Source organism: Panthera onca, chromosome B3, assembly GCF_046562875.1.
Source record: "Panthera onca isolate mPanOnc1 chromosome B3, mPanOnc1 haplotype 2, whole genome shotgun sequence".
Taxonomy (NCBI): Eukaryota; Metazoa; Chordata; class Mammalia; order Carnivora; family Felidae; genus Panthera; species Panthera onca.
In genome coordinates, this window is record NC_138344.1 from 120,539,154 (window position 1) to 120,561,496 (window position 22,343).

General features: G+C 52.6%; 1 protein-coding gene across 2 annotated transcripts in view; it reads left to right on the plus strand.

Annotated features, from left to right (window-relative positions):
• Positions 1-22,343, plus strand: part of ESRRB (estrogen related receptor beta) — a 173,644-nt gene that overhangs the window by 57,936 nt on the left and 93,365 nt on the right. Inside the window, exon 1 of one of the 2 annotated variants that reach the window (XM_060620346.3) lies at positions 3,863-4,195. The exons of the other annotated variant lie outside the window; for it this stretch is intronic. Within the exon in view, the coding sequence (XP_060476329.1) occupies positions 4,146-4,195 (50 nt within the window). The 5' untranslated portion in view covers positions 3,863-4,145. Of the gene's footprint in view, positions 1-3,862; positions 4,196-22,343 lie in introns of those variants that run through there. 2 annotated transcript variants of the gene reach the window in all.

Below are 22,343 nucleotides of genomic sequence, written 5' to 3' on the forward strand. Positions count from 1 at the left end.
CTTGAAGATGGGAAAAGCAGCCTCTTGTTGCGGGCTCAGAGCAGCACAGCACAGGGAGGGGATTCAAGAACCCGAGAGATACTGCCGGCTGCTGCCTCACGTGTGCAGAGATGACGGGTGTCGGGGGTGGGGGGGCTGCCGCAAGAGCGGGAAGAGACACCCCAAGACTAGGCTCCACCAAAGGTGGGGATTTCCACCAGACCCGTGGCAAGGGGTGCCACGCGGGGGTCAGCTGCAGAGATCACGGCAAGAGATCAAGGTCACTCAGGTGGCCTTTGGGCTCCAGGTGCAGGCATTCGGACGGCCCCTTTTCAGGACTTAGCCAGCCTGGGATGGGTAAGAGTGGCTGGTCAGCGTGGATCCGTGTTCTACTTGGTGCCTTCTGTGCCTGGGGGAACACCGGTTTGAGGAACAGGGTGGCCCAGGCTGTGTCTGGGTACGTTTTCCTACTTAACCTGCCAGCTGGAGCATTTCTCACGGCAGGACAGCAGGTCAGGAAATTGGTGTCCCACCAATCAGTGCTTCCTTTTTCTCCCAGGAAACCAGGTGGGGAAGGGTGTGGACACATCAGCCTGGTCCCCACCACCTACCCGGTGGAGAAGTGTGTGTGGAAGGCGATGCCAGTGGCATTGCTCTGGTTTGGCCTCATATTCCTTAGCGACGAGCTTGGACTCAGGGAAGGAGTAGGGAGAGAAAGTGAAGAGACATGTGAACAAAGGTTTAGGAGTTGAATAAGTAGAAATCCAGGCACCAAAGACGGCATGCTTTGCCCGTTATTCACGGTGTGACCTTGTGTAGGTCACTTCTCCACACAGGGAAATGTCTAAGTTTCCTTATCTGTAAAGTCTGGTGGTGATTCTAAATGATTCTCCAAGTCCCTCTCAGCTGTACGGTTCTGTAAATGTAGTAAATATCTATTTGGAGGAGTTCGTCACCAGAACTAAGTGAGCTGCTGTCCCCTTACACCATCCACAATTACTGTTTCTAATGCCTTCTGTCCCAGAGTCCCCTTTGGCTGACATGCCCATCTGGGGGCGCCAGGATTGGGACACAAGGTAGCGAAGGGGTGGGTGGCTTAGAACTTGGTGCTAGGGATGGATTACAAATTGCACCTGCTCTAGGTGAACGGTGCAAGAATGAAATGATAACTGGTTGAATGAATTTCAGGGTTGATGGAACCCAAGAGCCCTGCCCACTCATTCCACTTCCCCCTGCCCCCCACCTTTGTGTTCTGGAGGAGAGAGACCTTGATACGGTCACATGGAGATGTCAGGAGCAGATCTTGGAGTCTGCTGCACTCTCCAGCACTGCCATCTGTCCAGCTAGAGGCGTGGGACCAGACCCTGGCTTTGGGAGGAAATACCTTCCTCTGTGAGCTGGGTGAGGGCAGAGTGGAGAGAGGCTGGTCCCAGGAACAATGTAGGACCCACCACCAAGTTTGCCTGGAGAACCACAGGAAAAGCTGGATCTTCCAGGCTACATCAGGTCACCGGGGTGTCCTTGCTGGTCTACGGGCTCCCTGGCCTCACCTCAGGGCTGTAGGTGAGGTGGCTGGACAGGCAAGGGGGGGGGGGAGGAGGAGGAGTAGGAGGAAGCGGGGTCCCCAGGACCTCATTCCCTCCCTGGAGGGCAATCATCCAGTATCCAGAGAGAGGCCTTTAGCTAATTCCTCCTCATACCTTAGATGCAGACAGTGATTGTGCGTGGGCATTAGCCTCACTTTTTCACCAACAAAACTCAGTATTTTCCCTCTTTTGCCCCTGGTGGCTTTGAATCCACTGTCCGGGGCTGTGAAGTTGTCTTTCTTTTCATGTTCTACCAAGTGTGTTCTGTCTCCAGTTGAAATTGGTGCGCCCACACAGAGCAAGGAGCCACTGATCCCACACAACCTAACCCCCCTTCTGGGACAGCCAGCCTGTCCCTCAGCAGGCCCACCCCAAATTGCCATGCTTCGATTTGTTCAACAAAATATTTCTCAAGTAACTTCTCTGCATCAGGCACCATTACTCACTGGGGATTTTCTGGGAAACAAAAACAGACATGGTCCCTACCCTCATAGGGCTTATAATTTAGTGTATGTGTGTGTGTGAGGGGGGTGGGTATTATACCAATATATATATAATTGCAAACTGAGTAGCAAAGGTTCTGGTGCGGCCCAGAAGGTGGGGAATTCTAGGTAGCAGGTGCAAAGACAGGGCAGTATGGCGCGGGATACGGAAGGGTACAGAGAGACACATAGGAGTCTGTCCTGTGAGGCTTCCTTGTGGGGCCAAGGGAAGGACCGGGACCGGGTGCATTTTCCAGTGAGCTCCCTGGCTGCCAGGCGCTTGGAAAAGGTATTTCAGGGGGCTGGAAAGGACACAGAGAAACCAGTCACTGAGGTCTTGGCAAGAGGTGGTCGTTGTGTAGAGGCCCTGGTTAAGGACAGAGGCTCTACACCCTGCTTCCGTCTCTAATACAACCAAGTACCGACGTGATTAAAAAAAAAATCCGGGGCTGCTGGGGGTTCTGCTGACAGAGCAGACATCTTCATCCATCTCTCTGCGAGATGCCTGCCTGAGCCCCGAGCCCGGAGAATCCCATGCGTTCCTCCACTTCAGCACATATGAAAAATCTCAGCTCTGTTTCCCAGCCTGCACGCGCTTACATTTATCCAAGTCAAGTATCATCTGTGGTCCCCCTGCCCATTCCCCGGCCCCTCCTGGGGTTTCTCACCACCTTCCCTGCTTTTACTCCTGAAGTGCTTGAACACTGCCTGCAGTTACACTCCATTTAGACCTTATTTGGATGATAAAATTATGTCTCCTCCCCCCCAAATTGTCTGCTGTAGAATATAGGAGAATAAGGTGGTGGTCTCTCCTGGGGGCTTCCCCCCCTTTTAAGTAATTCTATACCTATCCCCTCCCACACTCATTTGAATTCTCACATTATTATCTCTCTGTGGCTGGCACATCTCAAAAGATGAAAAGCCCGAGAAGAAGGATTGGGGCATGACTTATAGTTTGTTTTAGTACAGAGGCAGCCCGTAATATTCGGGTTCATGGATGGAGCAGCAGACAGGGATGCAGGTGTGTTCGTAGCTGGGGATTCAGGTGTGTATGCTGAAGCATCTACTTGCGTGCCTCGAAGTACCATGTGGCAGGTAAGTTGGTTGTTCTAACCACAATTGTGTTTTCCTAAGCAGGCAGGGATTTATTTGCTCCCATCTGCGTCCCAGGTACATTTCTGAGGGTTGCCAATGAAGAGCATCATTTTGTACATATAGAGAGCATTTTATAGATGCACACCCTGCATCTAGCCATATGAGAGCGGTTCAGAACCAACTGGCCCAGGTGATGAGAGCTGGGAAGGGAATCTGCTTCTCTCCTTCGTGCCTCACCTGCGGACCTGACCCTTTGCACTTTTGTGCACCAAACACAGGTCTTGAGGCTGTGAATTTCTAGGGCCTTGGCCTCTTCTGGGTGTGAGAGTGGGGCACTGTGACTCATTTTTAATTTGTAAAACAGACCCATTCTAAAAGGCTGAGCGAGGTGGAGGGGGGAGTTTGGCTAGGCCTGCCAGTTAAAGGATAGGATGCCGGTGGGGGGGATATATACACAGCACATCTGTCAACCCCCCAATCCCACCAGCCAGTTGGACAATTTTTTTTCTTTAATGGCCAGAGGACAGGCCTTGCCGCTCTACAGCTCAGTCCTCTCACTCCTCAGGAGGTGGGGACCTCGCCTGAGCGTCTGATTTCCATTGAAGTCTCTCTGGCTCACCCCCCTCCCCCCACCCCAGCTCGATTCTGTCACTTTAAGTCCAGCCCCTGAGAGATAGCCAATAGGAGCCAAACCATACATCAGTCTCCCAGCCTTAAAGCTACAGTAGGGTTAGTGGGCTCCAAGTCTCTGGTGCCCGAGCCTCCTCCGCGGCTTCCCGTCCCCTCTGCCCGCTGGAGTGTGTGCACGAGTGGGAGCGCTGGGCTGTGCGCACACGGCTCTCTGCCTCCCTCTCGCCCCGCCACGGCGCTTCCTCCCACTCTGCCTTCTCCCGCTCACTGTGCCCCTGCCCGGACTCGCACCTCGCCTGTGCCCTTCACTCGCTCTTCCGCGTGATTTCCCCGCCGCCTTTCTCTACCAACTGGGAATGCTAAAACGGGACTGATGGACGTGTCAGAACTCTGCATCCCGGACCCCCTCGGCTACCACAACCAGTAGGTGCTCTGTTTCTCGGTCGGTCGGTCGGTCGATCTGTCTGCCCTTCTGCCAGTCCGGCTGCCTCTGTCCTGGGTGTCGCAGTTCTCCTTCCAAGCATTTTTGAAGTGGCAGGAACCCCGGGGGCGCTTGGGGGACGTCGGAGGGGAAAAGCCGCACACTTCCTGGGTTTCCTTCTGGGGCGGGGGTAAACCGCCTCTAACTTTTCCCGCACCCCCTTTTCCAAACCCTTACTTTCAAGTAAGAGCAGCTCTTTCTTGCTCACTCTTTCTCGCTGATCTTCCCCCGAGGCGAGAAAATATTTGAGTTTCTGTGGATTAGGGAGGAGCAGCCCAGAACAGGTGCGGGAATGTCGCAAGGATGTTCTGGCCCGTCTGAGAAAGCCTCCCCCGGGGGGCCCTTTGACTTTAAGATTTATTTCCGTACTGAAGAGCAGAAATGATCCCGGCAAGGGGGCGAAATCGAACGTGCCCCGCGGGTTTGGGAACTGCTGGCGCCCAGCGCTGCCTTGCCGGGCGGTCCCGGTGGGGCGCCCCGAGGGCGCGCACGGGGCGCGGTGGATCCGGGGCGCTCCAGCGGTGTGGGCGGTGCGGCCCCGGGCGCACTGCGTCCCGCACGCCCTGAGAGGGGGATCCCGCATCCTGCCAGGGGTGGGGACAGCCGGCCCGGGGGTGCCGCGGCGGAGGCAAAGTTGGTTCGCGGCTTTGCGGGAGGCTGCGGGCGATTGAACTGGCGGGCGCGATTTCCGTGCCCCGGGGCGGCTTCGCGCTCGCCTTTCGGGATCCCGGGGTTGTCCGAGCGGCGCGGGCGTGGGCAGCGGAGGGGGCTGCGGGACGGGACTCCCACTGGCCCCGGGCTTGGGCGGTGCGCCAAGCGCGCGGAGTGGGCAGGCAGGGACCTGATCCCCCGGAGCGGCGTGTCCAGCCCGGGTTCTCCGGGGTCCTGCTCTGGCCACCCGCGGTTTCCCTCCGCGGGCCCTCCGCGCACTTGCCCCCACCTGCTCGGTACCCGCCCGGCTCTCCCCTCCCGCGCCCCGCGTCCCGCCGCGCTCGCGGCTGGTGTCCCGGCGTCTGCGTGTGGGCGCGCGCAGAGTGGTCCCTCGGAAGGCTTAAAAGAATAATAAAATGGAAACTCTGGGTTCTTCGCGGACCTGCTTAACTTGGTGCTCCTCTTCCTCTTTTTTCTCTGAAGCGAACTAAACTACCAAAGTCAGTGCCCGCTCCGCCATGCTTTCATTTTTGTACCCCATCCCGAGAACCGCGACATCCCTGAAATAAATACACTGGATAATGTGGGGTTCCAGGAAGTGTGCTTAGACCCCTCTTCGCTGCACAGACCGCCTCCACCCCGGTGGACCACGCGTAAGAGAGGAGGCAACTTCACAGCAGTGTCTCCTGTCGATGACCAGACTGTCCCAGTCTCCACGCTGACCTTTTTGGTTCTAGTTTTAGGATTTCCCTGGGCAGTGGGTCCTTTAGGTGCCGCCAGAGTGTCGGAAGACGATGATTTGGGATGGGAGAGGCGAGCAATCTTTAATTACAATGGATTCAGATTTCCATCTGCTTGAAAAGTGTCTCTTCGTTCTCTTTAAAGGTTACACTGATCCCGGGTTATGAGGCCGGTGGGGTGAGGATGGGGGTAGTGCCCGAAGACGCTCCCTCCTCAAGCAGGGGGTGGGAGCCGTCAAAGAAACCTCTGGGTGGGTAAGTGAGGCTGTGAACAATGTTTGATGCTCGTGGGGCATTTCCTCACATAAAATTACCAAGTACGACAAATATTGGATCTTTAAATTATTTAGGCTCCCTCTCTTCAGAGGTGACTTCTTTAGCTGAGCTGGAAATATCTATGTATTTGTCCCTGGCTCGAGTCATAGCCAGTAAATATGAAAATCCGAACGGGGGAAGTACATCCTTTGATTACGTTGACCAGAAAAGCAAGGAGAAATGGAGGGTTTAGCAGCTGGGTAATTCATCGAGGTGACGGCAACCCTGGCTTGAGTTTGAGGAGAAATATGGGCAAAGAGGGAATGTCAGGGAAGCAGAAAGGGGGGATGAGGAAGCCGAGGTCCTGGGTGTCTGGGACGGGTTTGAAGTGGAAATCATTCATGAAGTAAGCCTGACAGTAGTTTGGGCTCCCTAGCCTTCCCGGTTTCTTTGCAAAGAATTCACTTCTCACTCCATGGGGCACCGGAAAAGCCAGAAACATACCCGGCAACTCCACTGAGGAACTAAGGATCCGTGTGAGATGCCATTTCTCAAAGCCCAGGACGTGCTTGCTGGGTGGCAGCCCGAGCATTGGGGAGCTGGACCCATGTACAGATGTGTGCCTCTGGGCGAGCGTTTGCATCTGCTGTGGTGCAGGGGCACGGAATTTCCAAGGTCGAGCTTGTGGAGGTCAGAGGCTGGAGTGTAGGGGAGGCATCTTTCTGACCTCAGGCCCCCCCCCCCCCCCAGCCACCGCCACCCGGGCTTCATGTCAAGTAGCTTTAGAGCCACTGGTAGCAAAGTAACAAAACTGGGGACTGCATTCTTTGGTGTGTTGGAAGGACAGTAGGGTGAATCCGTTGATTGCCAATAGTGCTGGTGTTTCTCGGGGAACATATGCGTGAGTGGGTTCGTATGCTCTGTACGTGGTTTCCACCCATGTGGCTTAGTCGACATTCCCGGACTTAAGAAAACCCAAGGGCACAGGGACCACAGTTCAGCGAGAAAGAACTCCCCAGCCCTTCTTCTCACTTGCTAACATACAGAGAGCATTTTTAATGCGTTAGTGTTATTCTCACTTTCCCAGGTGAGAAATTAACACACACACACACACACACACACACACACACACAGGTACATCATACCTTCATACCTTTCTCTCCTTCATTTTCATTTTCCTGTAGGTGACTCCATTACCATTTCTAATCAATATTTTATGTACATATATAATCAGCCAGGGTAGGAGTGGGTGTGCTGGCCTGCATGTGCCTGTGTACAAATGTGTCTGTGACCCGACTGGCTGGAGACCCTCGGCTTAGAAACCCAGGGAGCAGAGGTGGGGGCGGGGGGGGGGGGTGTTGGCGGGTTGCCTCACCCACCTTCCAATGACCACTTTGCTGTTGTTAAAGAAACAAAGAACAAACTGTCCTGAAGGTAAAATATGTGGGTTCACACGTAGGAAGAAATGCCACATGGTAATTCAGAATCAGTGACCCAGAGAAAAACAAAGGGGAAATTAATTTTTAATGGTACATTTAAAAATAAATCAGAATGAGGACATTAGTCTTGGTTTTCCAAGGGAGGGGCCTTAGGAAATAAACCTGGATGTGCCCGCCACCCTCCTGGAGGTGTGGGCTGCTGTGGGAGAGGATGATGGGGTGATGGGAGGCTGGACTTGTTCAGGTCTGAAGGCAGTGAATTAGGCGGAAACAGGTTGGTGTGGAGGGCCCCAGTCGCAGGGAAGGCCCTTTCCAGCTCAGTGAGATCCTGACATCAACTGGAAATTTCCTCTTGGAGCTTATGATTTCCCCAACTCCATTTTAGGAACAATCCTCTGTTTTACCAAAATTTAAGGAAAAGATGTTTCTTTAAAAATATATGTATGAAGAAACAACCTGACCCACCAAACAGGAACTTTCCTTTCTGTTGATCTGGAGTAATCAATAAATATTCCATTTAGCTTGAGATAGGAGGGACAGAGGGGACTTTCGGGGAAAGTGCTGCCAGGGAGGTGGCCGTGATAGAGATTTCGAGTCACCTCCCTGCCTTTTCAGGGTGGACCCCGGCCCTTGCAACTTTGCCCTGCATGCAGGATTCATGCTCCTGATAACTACCTCTGGCCAACTCGTTTTTTAAAGATAATCTAAACTCATGGAAAAAAGTTTGTCTCCTTCTTTGGTCCTCTGCAAAATGCCTTGTTTCTTTGGAGCACTTGGAACTGGGAAGATCAGCGCGAGTCTAGAAAGCCAAAGGAACGGTGTGTGTGTGTGTGTGAGAGAGAGAGAGACTGGGAATGTGTACATTGGGATGGGCCGTGGAGTTGGCTGTGTGAACGAGCCGATTCAGGAGAGAGAATTCAGAAGACAGGCAAGCAGTTACACAAGACACAGGATGCTTTTGACGCAGTTCTGCAGTGCCCTTCTCTAGAACTTGTCTTCCCAGATGCTTGAAGTGGCTTCCCCAACATGACTGAAATTACTTGTGGTTTGAATTTAAGGGGAAGGAATAGCATTATTTAGACCATAATCCAGTCCTTCAAAGTGCTGTCCAACCCACACCCTCAGTACCCCATGCCGATGCCTTCCCACACCTACCGGCCATCATCAGTCTCTGTCCATCTCTCCCCAAGTGAGCCCCTCTGCGTGCTCTTCCAGCTTGAGCAGGAGGCCGGCCCAGAATCTGCCAGAACTCCTCACAGCTCCGCTGGGAGGTTCTGTCTTGGGGTCTGGTGGCTCTTGACTGAATGTTCCTGTGGGAGAGCCCAGCATGGCTTGAGTGCTCAACCTCTAATGTCCTCTGCAGCCGCTGTCGTTCCTAGAGGGAGCGTGGGCCCACGAGAGGGCTTTGAGTAAAGAGTCCACGCACCCTGCCAGGAAGCCATCAAGGGTGCGACTCCCTCGTGTTTGCCCTTGAGGCCATTTGCTGATTTCTAGGGATAATCAAAGATCTTTTTCAGCAGTGCAACTGCTGGTGACCCCGGACTGGGCTTCCACTCTGGTGAGTCTTCCTTTCTTGGTCCCAGCAGTCTTGTACCTCCAGGGAGCTGTCAAATTCATGGCCATTCCTCGGAGGAGGAGCCCCTAGGCTTCTGCCGGGCCTGGCGTCCCCTGGCATGGCTGGGGTGGCCTGGGGTGGGATTACATTGTGGTTACCCCATCGGCTGGTGCGGCCTGGTCCCTGTGCAGGGAGGTTGTGGTGTTTATAATTGCAAATGTAATTAGCAGACCAGCTCTGGGGGACTGGGATGCTCAACTTCGGTGCGCATCACGGTGACCCCTGTGATGGCTGGCCGGGCAGATTAACCCTCACTGGTCTGGCCTGTCCCCTGCTTCTGGTGAGGCTGCCGACCTTTCACTGATGATGGCAGAGCGTCCTAGGTAACTGGTGGCAGGGTCAGACTCCTTCCTCAGAGGGGATGTCAGGGCAGTGCGTGGGAGAGGTCCAAAGTTGGGGGGGTTATTTCTTCCCTAGGCCACTGGGCAAGTGATCCTTGCCTCTTGTGACAGGTGACCCTGCATAGCAGGCTGCTCTGGGACGTTGTCTCCCTCACTTTCCTGACAGCACTAGAAGGATGTGCCCAGAAGACTTTGGGTGCATGCTGGTCTGTGGCTCTGGAGGCCTTGTGGGAAAAAGTAGGGCTCCAGACTGGACACATGATGACTTTCAGCGAGTGCCCCTGGGGCTCAGCAGACAGGGGCAGTGACTGCCTGCTGGCTGTCTGTTTCTGCAGGGTATTCCACACAACTGGATGGCCACAGCCAGTCCCACTCAGGACACATGGGGAGCAGGCCATAGGAGGGCATGAGTTTTAGTTTGGCCCAGAGACCCCCAACCAGCCATCTGACAAAAGACCTCAGAAAACCAGACAAGAAGGGAAACATAGAGCCCCATGGTCTTTTTGGGTTTTTTTTGGCATCTGTCTACCTAGAGCACCTTTCTGTACGGATCAGGATTAGAATAGAAAGGATCTTAACAGCACCTTTATTTATAAAGCAACGGCCTAAGGAAGTGTTGAGCCCTTTCCGATTGCTGTTAAAGCCCCTCTTCTAGAAGCTAACTCTGAACCCCGAAACGCCAAAGGTTGCCTCCGTTCCTAGGGGAGCTCCTACCGTGTGCACACGTGTAAGAGTGTGTTACAGTGGAATTTCCCTTGAACATGGGAGTAACGGGGGGCAAGGGGCTCTGCTGTTTAAACACAGCCCCTGCTGCCTGCCATACCCCTGGCCTGGGCTGAGGTCAGGCTATGGCCACATTCCAGTGGGGGCTGCTGGGCCTTGGGGTTTTTCCATGGAGCGAAAGGGAACTCCATAGGACCCAAGGGCTGGCTGTCCATACAGACAGAGGAGTTTACTCTTGTTAAGAGCTCTCTTCAGTTTTCTGGCCTGGGTAAGGCTGGGCAGACCCCCGAGAGGATGAAAAGGCAGTGCTGTACTCCCTGGAATAACAGATGGTTACGCTCAAAAGAGTATTTGGGCAATTCTGTTCCAGTTTCCCAATTTCCCCTTCTCTTCCTGGATCTAGCCATTGACAGTTGATAGCCTAATGGGTCAAATGTTTTCCTAAATTGAGGAAAGTCATACCCGTTGATCAGCCCATGGTGGGACTTTCAATATGGAGTTGGGCAAGGTGAAAATAAATCTCCTGGCTAAATGTCTTAAATTCAGAGTTATATGAGCTTGAGTTAAAATTAACCCCAAACAAAAGTTTTCCTGCCGATTAGAGGCATAATTTTTTTCATCCTTACTTTGCTGTGCTTTTTAACTATACACATTTTTAGTCCCCGAAGAGCCTCTCCGCCCCCCGCCTTTAAGTTTCTCTCTTCTGTTCCTTAGGACTTTAAAATATTCTATTCAACATTGTCATTCAGTGTCCCCGGGATTGAGCCTTTTCTGGGAATGGTTTTCTGGATAATGTTATTTTATTTTCAATGTCATTTCATCCAGAGGTCAAAAGGCAGTTAAACAAACTCCGACAAGGTTTTGTTTTTATCTTCTGGTTTCAGATGTGATCAATTTTCATTTAAAACTATATCAGGGTCTTCTCCTGCCAGTCTTCTCCTCCTTCTCCTGCCTTCTCCTGCCACAGGAAAATGATGGCAACAGTCAGCCTCATGCCTGGCTGTCTGTGTTTACTGAGACGCTGCATTGAAAACTGTATGGATGTGAAGTGGCCAATTAGAGTCAAGCTTTTCCTCGCTAAGTGTTATTTTAACTTAGCCCTTTTTTTTTTTATTGTTTGAGTTAACTTGAATTCATAAATTATTTTTTGTTTTCTTGTTAAGTTTTAAACTGTTACTGTATTTAGATTCACGTTTTAGGTATTTTCACTGGGTTCCTAGTTTTTTTAAAAAAGATACCTGGAAAAGGGGTTTTGCGAGTCACAGGTCTTTCTGTGTTCTTGGTTTCCGAAGGGCAGAGAACAAGGAAATACAGAGGGCAATGCTGTAGGGCAGGGTGGAGGGTGCGGAGAGCTGATGTTTTTTAGAGGAGATCTCTCTCGTGTCTTACAGCGGAACATATTCCTTTGTCTTTACTTATTTTTTCCCTCTATTTTCATTCCAACTTGCAGTGCTTTGCCCTCTGCCCTTTTATCTCTCTCCGATTGTATACGTTCCAGGGAAGGAGTGCAGGTTCCACGCGTCTGTCTGTCTCTACCTCCGTGAGCGTGTGCACATGTGCGTCTGTGCGTGCAGGAGTGTGTGGGTGTGTTCGTGCTGTTTTCAGGTGCTAAACATGATTACTCAGGGGATGTCCCAAAGTGGAACACCCTGTTGTCCACCCTGTTCCAATTCGGCCCTCAATACCTTTATCCACTGTCAGTCTTCTGCTCTCATGTTTTGGGAGAGACCGCAAGAAGGGTAAAGACCTCCTGTTCACAGGAAAATTCCAGGGTAGTGGTGTCTATTAACGTGGGGAACAAGGCGGTAGGGACTGGAGGTGTGGGTGAGGGTGTCGGGAAGCTCTAAACTTTTTTCAGAACCAATTTTTATATCTCTCATCTCCTCTTCCTAGCGCTTTGAGCTCGAGTTTGGGATCTTGGTGATGCAGAGTGAATGAGCTGGTGTATGCTTTTGTTTTTGCCTCCCTAATCGATCAGCAGAAAACATTCCTTTTTGATGGTGAAACATCCCCTCAGCACACATGCAGAGTGCGGCATTTATCCTTTGCCTTTTCTCCTCACTCTTTGTCATCTGTCTCTTGGGTGTGTTGACATTGTCTACCTAAGCAGTCAAGCTAACAAGCTTTGGCAGAAAGAACACTGCTTTTACAGAAATAATAGCAATAACGCGATGGTTGCAATAATTATGACAACGGTAATAACAGCTTGCAGCTTTTTCTTCCCCAAAAGCGCAAAGCAATTCTCATAACGGGTTTTCTCATAGTAACTGGGTAAGGGTTGCCGTGCGTTGCCTCCAAACATGAAATGTTTTCCGGCAAACAAAAACATGCAAAGGCTTCTGGTTTGCATGTCTACATTGATTCAGGAGCTAAAACTGCCTGGTCTCTGAAATATGAACAGACGGGTAGAGGAGAATACAGTGTTAGGCACATGGTCCCCCTGAGAAATGCTGGGTATGTTGCCTTTGAACTGGGAAGGGAGAAGCGTTTTCTTGCAAGGGACGCTGTGTCAGGTCTGACCCCACTGCCACGAGCTTCTGAGGCTCACGCCACGCTCTGCCTCTCGGTCCCCCCACCTTCCTCGGTTCTTCTGGCCGCGACCTCAGGAGAGGTTTTAGACCAAAGGCACACAGAGGCCAAGGGGGTTATGGCTTGGTGCATGTGAATAGATGGGAAGAGAACTGAGTGGAGAGAGGGAGAGTCACCTCGCCACCCTTGATCGCCTTCCTGGCCATTCAGCTTCTCTGAGGCTGTCGTTCCCTGCTCCTGGGCACCTCGACCTGCCCTCTGGAGGCAGAGATTAGAGGGAGGGCACCAGGGAACTGACCCTCTGGATCCCTGTGACCCCTCTCGTGACTCCCCATGCCGACTCCCAGACCCAGACTGGCTCATCTGCACACTCTGCTCATCTGTGCATTACTTTTGAAATCGGTGCTGCCTTTGTTATGTCCTCTCTCATTCCTTCTGCTGCTGCTGCCTCTTCTTTTTTATATGTGTGCCTTGGAAATAGAAGGCAGCCTAATATACCTGCCTAATACACCAGCATAGTATAATAGGAAGTGCCTAATAAACCAGGGTCCCACAGCTGTCTCTCTCTCTCTCTCGTCCTCTCTCTCTCTCTCTCTCTCTCTCTCTATATATATATATATATATTTTTTTTTTTTTTTTTTTACTTTAGTATTCTTACTCATGTTCTTACTCAATTTTTTTTTCTTAGAAAACAAAACAAACTCAAAGCTCTGGGCTTTGGGTTATTAATTGATTATTAACTGATTTAACAAACAAAAAACATCCTACCCCCGAGGAATCCCAGCAAGAGTCTGGCTGTGCCGCTCAGGTCAAGAGCTGCCTTTTCCTCTCAGTCGGTGAGAAACGTTATAGCTTCAATTCCCTCGTTGGACCCTGAGTAAAAAATTAATTCATGAATAATAAAAACCAATCAGTCTTGTTGAGTTTAAGAAGGATTAGGAGAAAGGGTGTTTTTTCTTACAGAGAACATTTGGAATCTGCATGTCATTGTCACGACTGTTCCGAGTAGCTTGAGCGGGCCTTTCTTCACAGCAAATGAGCTATTTATTATCCCAAGGTGTAGCACATCTTTCTCAGTTGTAAGGCCAACTTACTGAAGATTATTAAGGGTTTCCCACCCACTTCTCTCCCACAATCCCATACCCCAAACCCCATGATAATTCATTGGCATTAAGACAGTTTCCTGTGTAAGTGTCATGTAACCAAATAGCAACAGAGCTGGCATTACATTATGAATAAGCCTGTTTGTGGATGCAATGGAGTCCTTCTTGGTTTCCCTCTCCTTTCTCTCCCCGGGGGAAGTAATTGACCAGGAATTTACATGCCTTTGCAGGAACTACAGGCATTAGACTGGTAGATACTCTTTTTAGTTTCCATTAATAGTATCTACCTCCCAGGGTTGTTGTGAAGACTAAACAGGTAATTTACAAGTGTTGGGCACATAGTGGGTGTACTAATTTTTTGATGTTATCTTTTGGAAGTGGCTTTTCATTCCTTTGACATAACCTCACAGTGATAGTCCTTGGCAGTGAGATTGGGGTGCTTGGACTGATTACTTGTTTGATGCGATCAATGTGGCTTGGGTTTCCATATGTAACACAAGGGGATTAGGGAGGGAATTATGGTATGGAACTGGACGATGAATAGGAAATATTCTCTTAATGAATTTCTGAATCCTCCAACCTGTGGGTAGAATTGCCCAATAAGATATAGGATATCCGGTGAGATTTGGATATTAGATAAACAACAAATAATTTTTTAGTGTAAGTATGGTCCATGCAGTATTTGCTCAATCTGGCAACCCTACCCATGGGTGTTTTTCTTAAATTGGTCGGATTAAAAAATCCATCTCCTTACTTTTTTCCCTTTTGACAAAGGCCAAGAGAACAATTGTATGTTTAGTTTTCTTTCAAATTGTTTTTTAAATGTCTATCTTTAACATTTTGCCCACATTAACTTGTTAGGTTGGCCACATCACATTAGAAGTTAGTGGGAACAAGTAGTGTCCATCATCCAGATATATTGATAGAGTTGCAATTAGGTAAGTAAATCTGCAGAATGGGTCTCCTAACATAGCACCCAGAGCTACTGAATTTTGCTTTAAGGAGGAACAGGGTAAGCAGCGTCTTTTTGGAAACCTGCCTCTTCACGTTTCCCCGACAAGCAGGTTGAGGGGCTGGGCTGCTAGAACCTGAGATCCTGGCAACTGGAAGCTATCCTTGCTGCACTTGGATGCCAAAATCTTCAATCTCTCTCTGCCTTCCTACCCAAGGACAGAAGGCTGACCCTTTGAAGGCATCCCCTAGGAGGCTGTGGGGGAAACCACCGGCATCATTGCCAGGCAGTGGAGGAGGGAGGACAAGGGGTTGCACTCAAAACAGCCAACTGGAAGCATGGATGAACTGAGGCGCACCAATGGGGGACCAACGAGCCCCAGCTTCTTTTCACTCCCCTCTCAGAGCAGCACAGTCACGTAGCCTGGGTAAACACACTATTGTTTTAAGCGTAGTACCCTCGCAGCCCAGAGTATGGGAAATGGAAGAGCTCTAGAGCCCCCTACAGGCCCTCAGTGGCACTGCACCTCATGGGTGCCAGTCCCACTACAGAGCCTTCCTTCCCAGGGTGGGAAGGAGTGCGGAGGACCCCAGCGAGTGAGCCTACAGAAACTCAGGATCCAGGAGAAGTGAGCCCCTGACGGCCACCTCCAGCAAGCAGCTCTGCTCCGTGCTCTTTAGCACCGTAGCTGCCTCCTAGGGTGGTGTGCCAGCCTCCTCCCAATGCATGCACACATGCACACCTGCACACGCACACACGCATGACACATTCACTGTCTCTGTGGCTTGCCTGACCTCCAGACGGGCTGGAAAAGGGCCAGGCCTCATTCAGTCTGAGGAAAGCCCTCTGGCTGGTGGATATCAGAAGCAACGCGGCTAGCACTGTTTTTTCATTGTGATTCTCTTCGTGAGCACTTAACTGTGTGCCAGGCCTTGTCCTAAGAACATTTGATGTATTAACTTACTGCTTCCTCACAACCACCTTGTGAAGGAGGTCCCATTGCCATCCCCATTCCACGGGTAAGGAGACTGAGGAACAGAGATGTTAGGTCACTTGCCCAAGGTCACACAGCTGGCAAAGCTGGGATTTGCTCAGGGGCGCCCTGGCTGCGCGCCTGCACTCGTCACCACTACGTTATATGTCGCTCATTGTGCAGAATTTTGAGAACACCCCTCTCAGCTATGGGGGTTGGACACGTAGGTAAAGTTTACAGTGGAGGGAGAAGGGGAAAATTGGGCTCCATGTCTTTGTTCCTAAAAAGGCAAATGGAGGAATCACGACGGGATATTAGGTCCCTCTCCCCCCACCTCCCCCCGCCAGCCTGGCACAGGGAAGGGCTGGAGAAAGGAGCTTTTTGTCTTCCTGACATCATCCTTCCAGGCCCCAGAAGCAGGTAATTACTGACCCCCCGCCTTGTGCCTCCCTCTAAGTGTGTCATAACACATTTTACTGCTGAATCCACCTCTTCTCTGCCTGTGTTTTCTCCCATCTCATGCCCTCCCCTGTTCTGTCACCACCAGCTCTCCGGCCTCTGGGTCTGGATCTCGGTGACGGACTCTCATGTCCACCTTGGGCTCTCGGGGATACTGCACACCGGCACCTGTAAAAGAGCATCACGGCAGTGGCAGTCAAGCCTGCTTCTCCCCGGGTCCTCCTCCTCTCCCTCCCTCCCTTGACGCAGGGACCCCCGGCCAACATAATGAGCATGGCTTCATTTCTATCCTCTCTTCTCAGTGGCCAATGCCCGCGTCAGATGGACACATTTTACCTAAATATGTCCTTTACTCTGTTCTTTCCTATTCATGCTGGTTACCCGCCAGCCCCCAGCCTGCCCGGCAGACTTCTGTTTATCCTTTCAACCCTGCTCACGTATTCCCCTCTGGGAGAAGCCAGCCCTGACCCCTCCTAGGGGGGAGTTGGCGTCTCTCCTTGCAGCTCCGGACTGACCTGTGCCCTCGACTGGGTTGTAGTCTGTTGGATTTCAATGCATGCTTATCTTGCCCCACTAGACCGTGAGCCTCCAGGGTGTAAGCTTCCCTCTGTGACCCCAGTGCCTGCAGCAGCATGCGGTACAGAGTAGGTGCTTGGTGCATGTTGGTGGCGCTAACCTACGGAGATGGCAGGTGGATAAAGGGGAGTTCTGGGGGCCTGAGAGCGAGGTAGAAGGCCATGGGGAAAGTGGCCGGGAAGGGTCTGGTTCCCCAGGCCTGGGCCCTTGTCGATCACCCGGCAGATCTCGCCGGCTAGCTGGGCATCCGGGCCCACTAGTGGTTGGGAGGGAAAGCTCCGTCTTTTCCTAAATCCTGGCCCCGGGGGTGAGCTGGAACCAGCTCACACTGGCCTGGGAGAGCCAATGGCTTGGGAGAGGTGATTACATTTACAGGAGTTTCGTGAGCTGATTGTTAAGCGTGACTGTTCCAAAAAATCAAATTACGTCAACTTTCAAGTAAATACGTCATATTAAAGACAAAGGTAATAAGTACTCCAAACTCATTTCTCCCTAGTATCCTACCACCTTTTTATGTTCTTGAAGTATATTTGCAAGTAACACATCGGCACAGTGGAGACCTGACGTGATCGTTTGTTCCTGACTGTGTCCTCGCAGCACCCTCCTGGGTGGCCTGCCGCTGGCTACGAGGGGAGTATCTCCACCATGGAGATAGGGAGCTGCTCTAAGGCAGCCCCTTCTTCCAGCCAGGAGTTAAACATCTACCACCACACCCCTGCCTGGCTGCAGGACATCTCCTCTCTGGGCCCCTGGACCACTGACTCCATCTCTCTGTGCCTCAGAGTTCTCATCCGCAGCCATCCCTTGTTGGGTTGCTGCAAAGATGAAAAATGGACCAACATAAACTGCTCAGAGCAGAGACTGGCACACAGTAAGTGCTCCATGCATTTTGGCTCTTAGTATTTCTCCCTCACTCTTCCAGGCATAGCCCTACCCGGATTCTACTGCAATGGAGAACGTTCGTAGCAGAACGTGAGCTTTATATCTGGAGCGTAAGGGTATTGCTTTTCCCTGCTGGAGTCTTACTCGGGGGTTGACCGTGGTAGCTAACGCAGGGAGCAGAAAACACTAGTTTTCTTTCTACGGGGAAAGGCCCTGACGGAGAGGTATGCTCAGTCCTCCAAGGCGGGAGACGACTGGGCCACGGGCCCTGTGAGGAACTGGGTCCATAGCAGCTGCCAGCATGGCCGACGGGTGAGGCAGGCGCAGGCAAGGTCAGGAGAGACAGGGAGCGGATGCCAAGAACAGCCAAGCTTCAGGGTGAAGGGAGGCTCTGCAGGTGGCTGCAGGGGGCCCCTAAGACCACGTGAGGGGCAGCTCCTCTCCCTGGAAATGCTGGAGCGTGCTGCCACGCACAAAGGCAAGGGCCCCTGTGGCTTTGGGAGTCGAGGGACTATCGGGGACCACTCACAGGTTAGTGCACCGTCTTGTAAACAGCTTGAGTCAAGTTTGCATTGGCTGTGCTGCAGTTTCTGGGGCCACCACAGGAAAGTGGGAAGTTGAGAGCATCTAGTCTGTGGCTCTCAGAACCGCAGAGGCCCAGGAGAGGGCCAGGGTGCACTAGGGCCGTCCTAGATGCCCCCCCTCCCCCCAACATGCAGGTTCCTTGAGTCCCGGAAGAGGTTTTTGCGTGGGCAATTACCTGCAAGTGTCTTCAGGCTCAGACCTCTAGCATCAGGAGGCTCAGCTCAGTGACTCAGTGACACCCAGCTCCTGGGCCGGCCCCGCCCACTTTCAATGGTAAGTGAACTACAAGCCTTCAGACACTAGCTAGTGGCTAGGTCTGCACAGCTTTATAGGCTAGAAGGCTTGTCTCCTCACTGGGGTCTCATTTCATTCTTTGAATCCCTGGTCTGTAGAGAAATGCCATAGGAAATGGCCTGCCAAGGAGGAGGCAGCCTTGAGAATTAAACCCTCCTTCGCACCTCTTGTCTTGAGCTGCTCGAGGGCTGGGTCTGATTCATTTGTGAATCTGTAACACGGAGTCACACATGGAGGAACTTTCAGTAAATACAAGGTAAAAGCTTGAGAAAATGTGTGCATCGGCTGAGCTGCTGGTGAGCCGCCTGTACAGTCGTACAGATTATACACTGAACAAGAGTTTGTGGTTAAAGGGTAGGTGAGGTCTGAACCTAGTTTTTCTAATTCCCACCTGGGCACTCATGGCAGGGAGGAAAAGGGGTGAGTATCCAAGGGGTTCAAGACCTAGAAGAAAATGAGGAGTCCTGGGCCCAGACTCACACTGGGGGCAGCACCCCCACCCCTGACTAACAAATGCCCTGGTTCTCTAAAGGCCGCTGTGTTTCTGTCTGCCCGGCACCACCCCTGCAGCCTGAATTGAGAGCTTGATAACTCTTCAGAGGGTTTTTTCTGTTTTGTTTAACTACAGTTCTCAGTGGGACCCCCACAGCTCACAGCAGGCATGAGGCAGGAAGGGGCACCCGGGCCCTGCTCTGGCTGCGGCTGATAATTGAGGATGCCCGTGGGAACAGAGACGTGCTGGGACCCTGTGTTCCCAGACTAATGTGCCAGGTGTGTGTGGGTGTGGAGGGGGACATGCCGGGGGCCCTGGCCAGCAGGGCCATGTTGGAGGGAAAGTGTCAGAGGGGCCCTGGGTTCCAAGGGCTTCCGTGAGTAGATTGTCGGCTGGGCAGGAGCTTAGTAGCTTGGAGGCACGCTAGAGGGGGAGGAGAGCTCCAGGCACGATCAGTTTATAGTAACACTTAAGTAGGGGTCTTATTCCTACCTTATGGAGGAAGAGCCTGAGGTCCAGAAGGGCCGACTGACTTGCCCAAGGTGGCACCGTGGGTCTTCTTAGCCAGGATGCAAATCCAAGTCTGCTTGAAATAGCTCAGAAATCCAGGGACCTGGAGAACCCCCCGTTTTGCTCCTAGACCCCTGTGGTTCGGGACCAGATCTCTGACACGTTTCCTGGCACGTTTAGGTGGTCCCAGGCGAATCTCTCCACCAACCCTGGGCTCAGGAAGGGGGAGCACAACTCCTGAGAAGGGCATGTGGCTCATGAGGCTGCCACCAGCTCCTCCTCCCAGGAGAGCTGGGCAAAAGGCAGGGCATCTGGAAATGTCCACGTCTGTGCCGTGTTGAGGGAAGTGCCCTGCCCTTCGCCAGGAAGGAAGGGGACGGAGTGAAGCCCAGGCCCACCCTGTCACTGCTGCTGGGTCAGCTGCTCTGGATGGCGTTGACCTTGGTGGAGAGCAGCCGCTTCACAAGGGCCAGCGTGTTTGAGCTGGAACCCGTCTGGGGTCGGCACCTCGGTGGGCCCCTGTGCGGGTCTGTAGGACAGGGAAGCGCCACAGGCCCGTTTGCTGCATGTGGCCTTCGGGGCCCAGTGCAGAGGGAGGCCTGCTTTGGTCTGGGCGGCACTGTGGCCGGTATGTAGCAGGCCTGGCTTTGGGTTTGAGATTTCACCTCCTCTGTGTACCCTGAGCCCCCCAGCTCCACACCTGACCAGCAGAGCGGTCCCCCGAGACCCTGTAGGTTTGACTTGGAGCCAGTAGGGGACCTGCCCTGCCCTCCTACGGACAGGCAGCCCTCAGCAAAAAGGCCGTCGTCACCATCACCATGGGAAGTGCCGCCTGCCTGGCTCCGTCAGACTTTCCCAGCGTGCTTTCAGCCTGGCTGCCCCTTCCTCCCACCCCAACATCCTGACACTTTGCCAGTTCTTTTCTTGTGGTAAGAGTAATAAGAATAGGTACATGCAGTCCAGCAGTGGACCTCGCTCTGTTTTTTGTGGGTTTTTTTGGTCTATAAATGTATTTTTAACATTTTGCATTTTACGACATTTACATATTGCCTGCGATACCTTTACTGCAAAGAAAAAAGTTCCCCGGGATAAGAGCAGTCCAAGAAAATAGGGATCCCTGGCAGCCCAGCCACACCCCCTGGGGGAGCAGAGGGCAGGCCAGGAGGTGGGTCCCTGGGCAGTGCCCATGTTGGGGGCGTGGCCGGTGTGGGCAGCTGCACGCGGGTGAGTGCACGGCGTTTCCGAGTGGGGGTGGGCCGGCAGCCGGTGCCCACGTCCTGCACGCGCCTGCAGGATCTGAATCAGAAGCCTGTCCACAGAGGGCAGGAAGAGCTAGGGGTGCCCAGGTAGGCTCAGGCAAGGGATCCATACCTGCAGTCCTACTGGGGGGAACCCTTCAGATGCTGGTCTAGGCAGTAATCCCAGCTCCTGGCCACGCAGGTGAGGCCAGAGATCATACCCACGACAGGTAGGCTTGGCCACGTCAGGCTAATAGAAACCGGTTTCCGTCCGATACTGCACCCCTTTTCTTTCTCTCCGTCATACTTTCTTCCTCGCCCCGTGTTTCTGCCTCTGTCACCCTAGCCAGTTTCCCTGTAGTTTCCTCTTCCTGCTGTCAATGACAGCGGTAGCAATCGCCAACATCTACTACCTGCCTGTTGTGAGCCAGGCACCTGCACAGTGCCTCCTGCAGCTGTCCCCACCTTTCTGTCCTTGCTTTCTGGGACTTGTGTTCTAAAGACTTACCCTGGGAACTGCTGACTGCCCTGCATGGCTGGTAGGTGCGACTTCCTCCTTCCCAAAGGGAGAAGGCAGAATGTGGGGGCTGGGGAAGACCCGTCAGGCTCATTGGCACCTCAGCTCTCAGTGTATAGATGGGGAAATGAGGCCCTGAGTGTGTGAGGCCCTGAACACGGTCTTGCAGCTCATGTGCAGAACTAAGCCCAGGCCCCAGCCTCTTGGCCCGAACCCAGCACGTTGTCCTGCCTTCCTGGCTTTCCGGCTGTACATTCTATTTAACCCTCAGCTCTGTAAGGGCCTCCGTGCGTGGTCACGAGGACGTGAACTGTGAGCCTCTGGGCTAAGTAGTATAGACCACCAATTTCACATTCCACTGTCCTACTGTGCACCTGCCGTAGGCCAGGCCAGGCCACGAGACCGCAGAAGCCAGACAGAGAACCGAAGGAGGGCTGGGCAGATGGACACAAACAATTCTGAGTTTTTAAAAAATCAAGGAATTGAGGGGTGCTTGGGTGGCTCGGTCGGTTAAGCGTCCGACTTCAGCTCAGGTCATGATCTTGACAGTTTGTGAGTTTGAGCCCCACGTCGGGCTCTGTGCTGGCAGCTTACAGCCTGGAGCCTGCTTCGGATTCTGTGTCTCCCTCTCTCTCTCTGCCCCTCCCCTGCTCATGCTCCGTCTCTCTCAAAAATAAACGTTAAAAAAGTTTTTTAAAAATCAAGATATTGGAAGAGCTTCAATAGATGGAAACTGACAGGATGAAAGATGAACTGATTGACTGTTCTGGGCAAGTTGGCCTCGACCCTTGCCCGGTTCCTCCGCCATCTGTCTCCCGACGCAGGTCTGCGGGCCCCTTCACACTTCTCTCCCTGGGCCGTCTCTTTAGGCTGTTCTCTGTGCTTGGTGACCACTGGGAGCTCCTCTCCCAGAGGGTGTGTGTGGAGGAGAGGGTGGGAGACATGAGCCAGGTGACAGTGAAGACCGTGCCTTCTGTGTGGCTCGCACTGGCCTTGGTGATGCCTCACCCCGTGGTTGGATCGAAAGAGGAGGGCACCGCCCTGCTGCCAACCCTGTAGCACTTCCAGGCAGCGTCCCAGGGACTGCAGCCCTCGTCCAAGGTCAGCCCCTAATCCCTGATCCGAGGTCATCATCAGGGTCTGGCAGTATCCTGTGTATATAAACAGCTGACTGAGCTGGCAGGGCTAGAAAAGCCTCCCTGGAGGAGAGAGCGG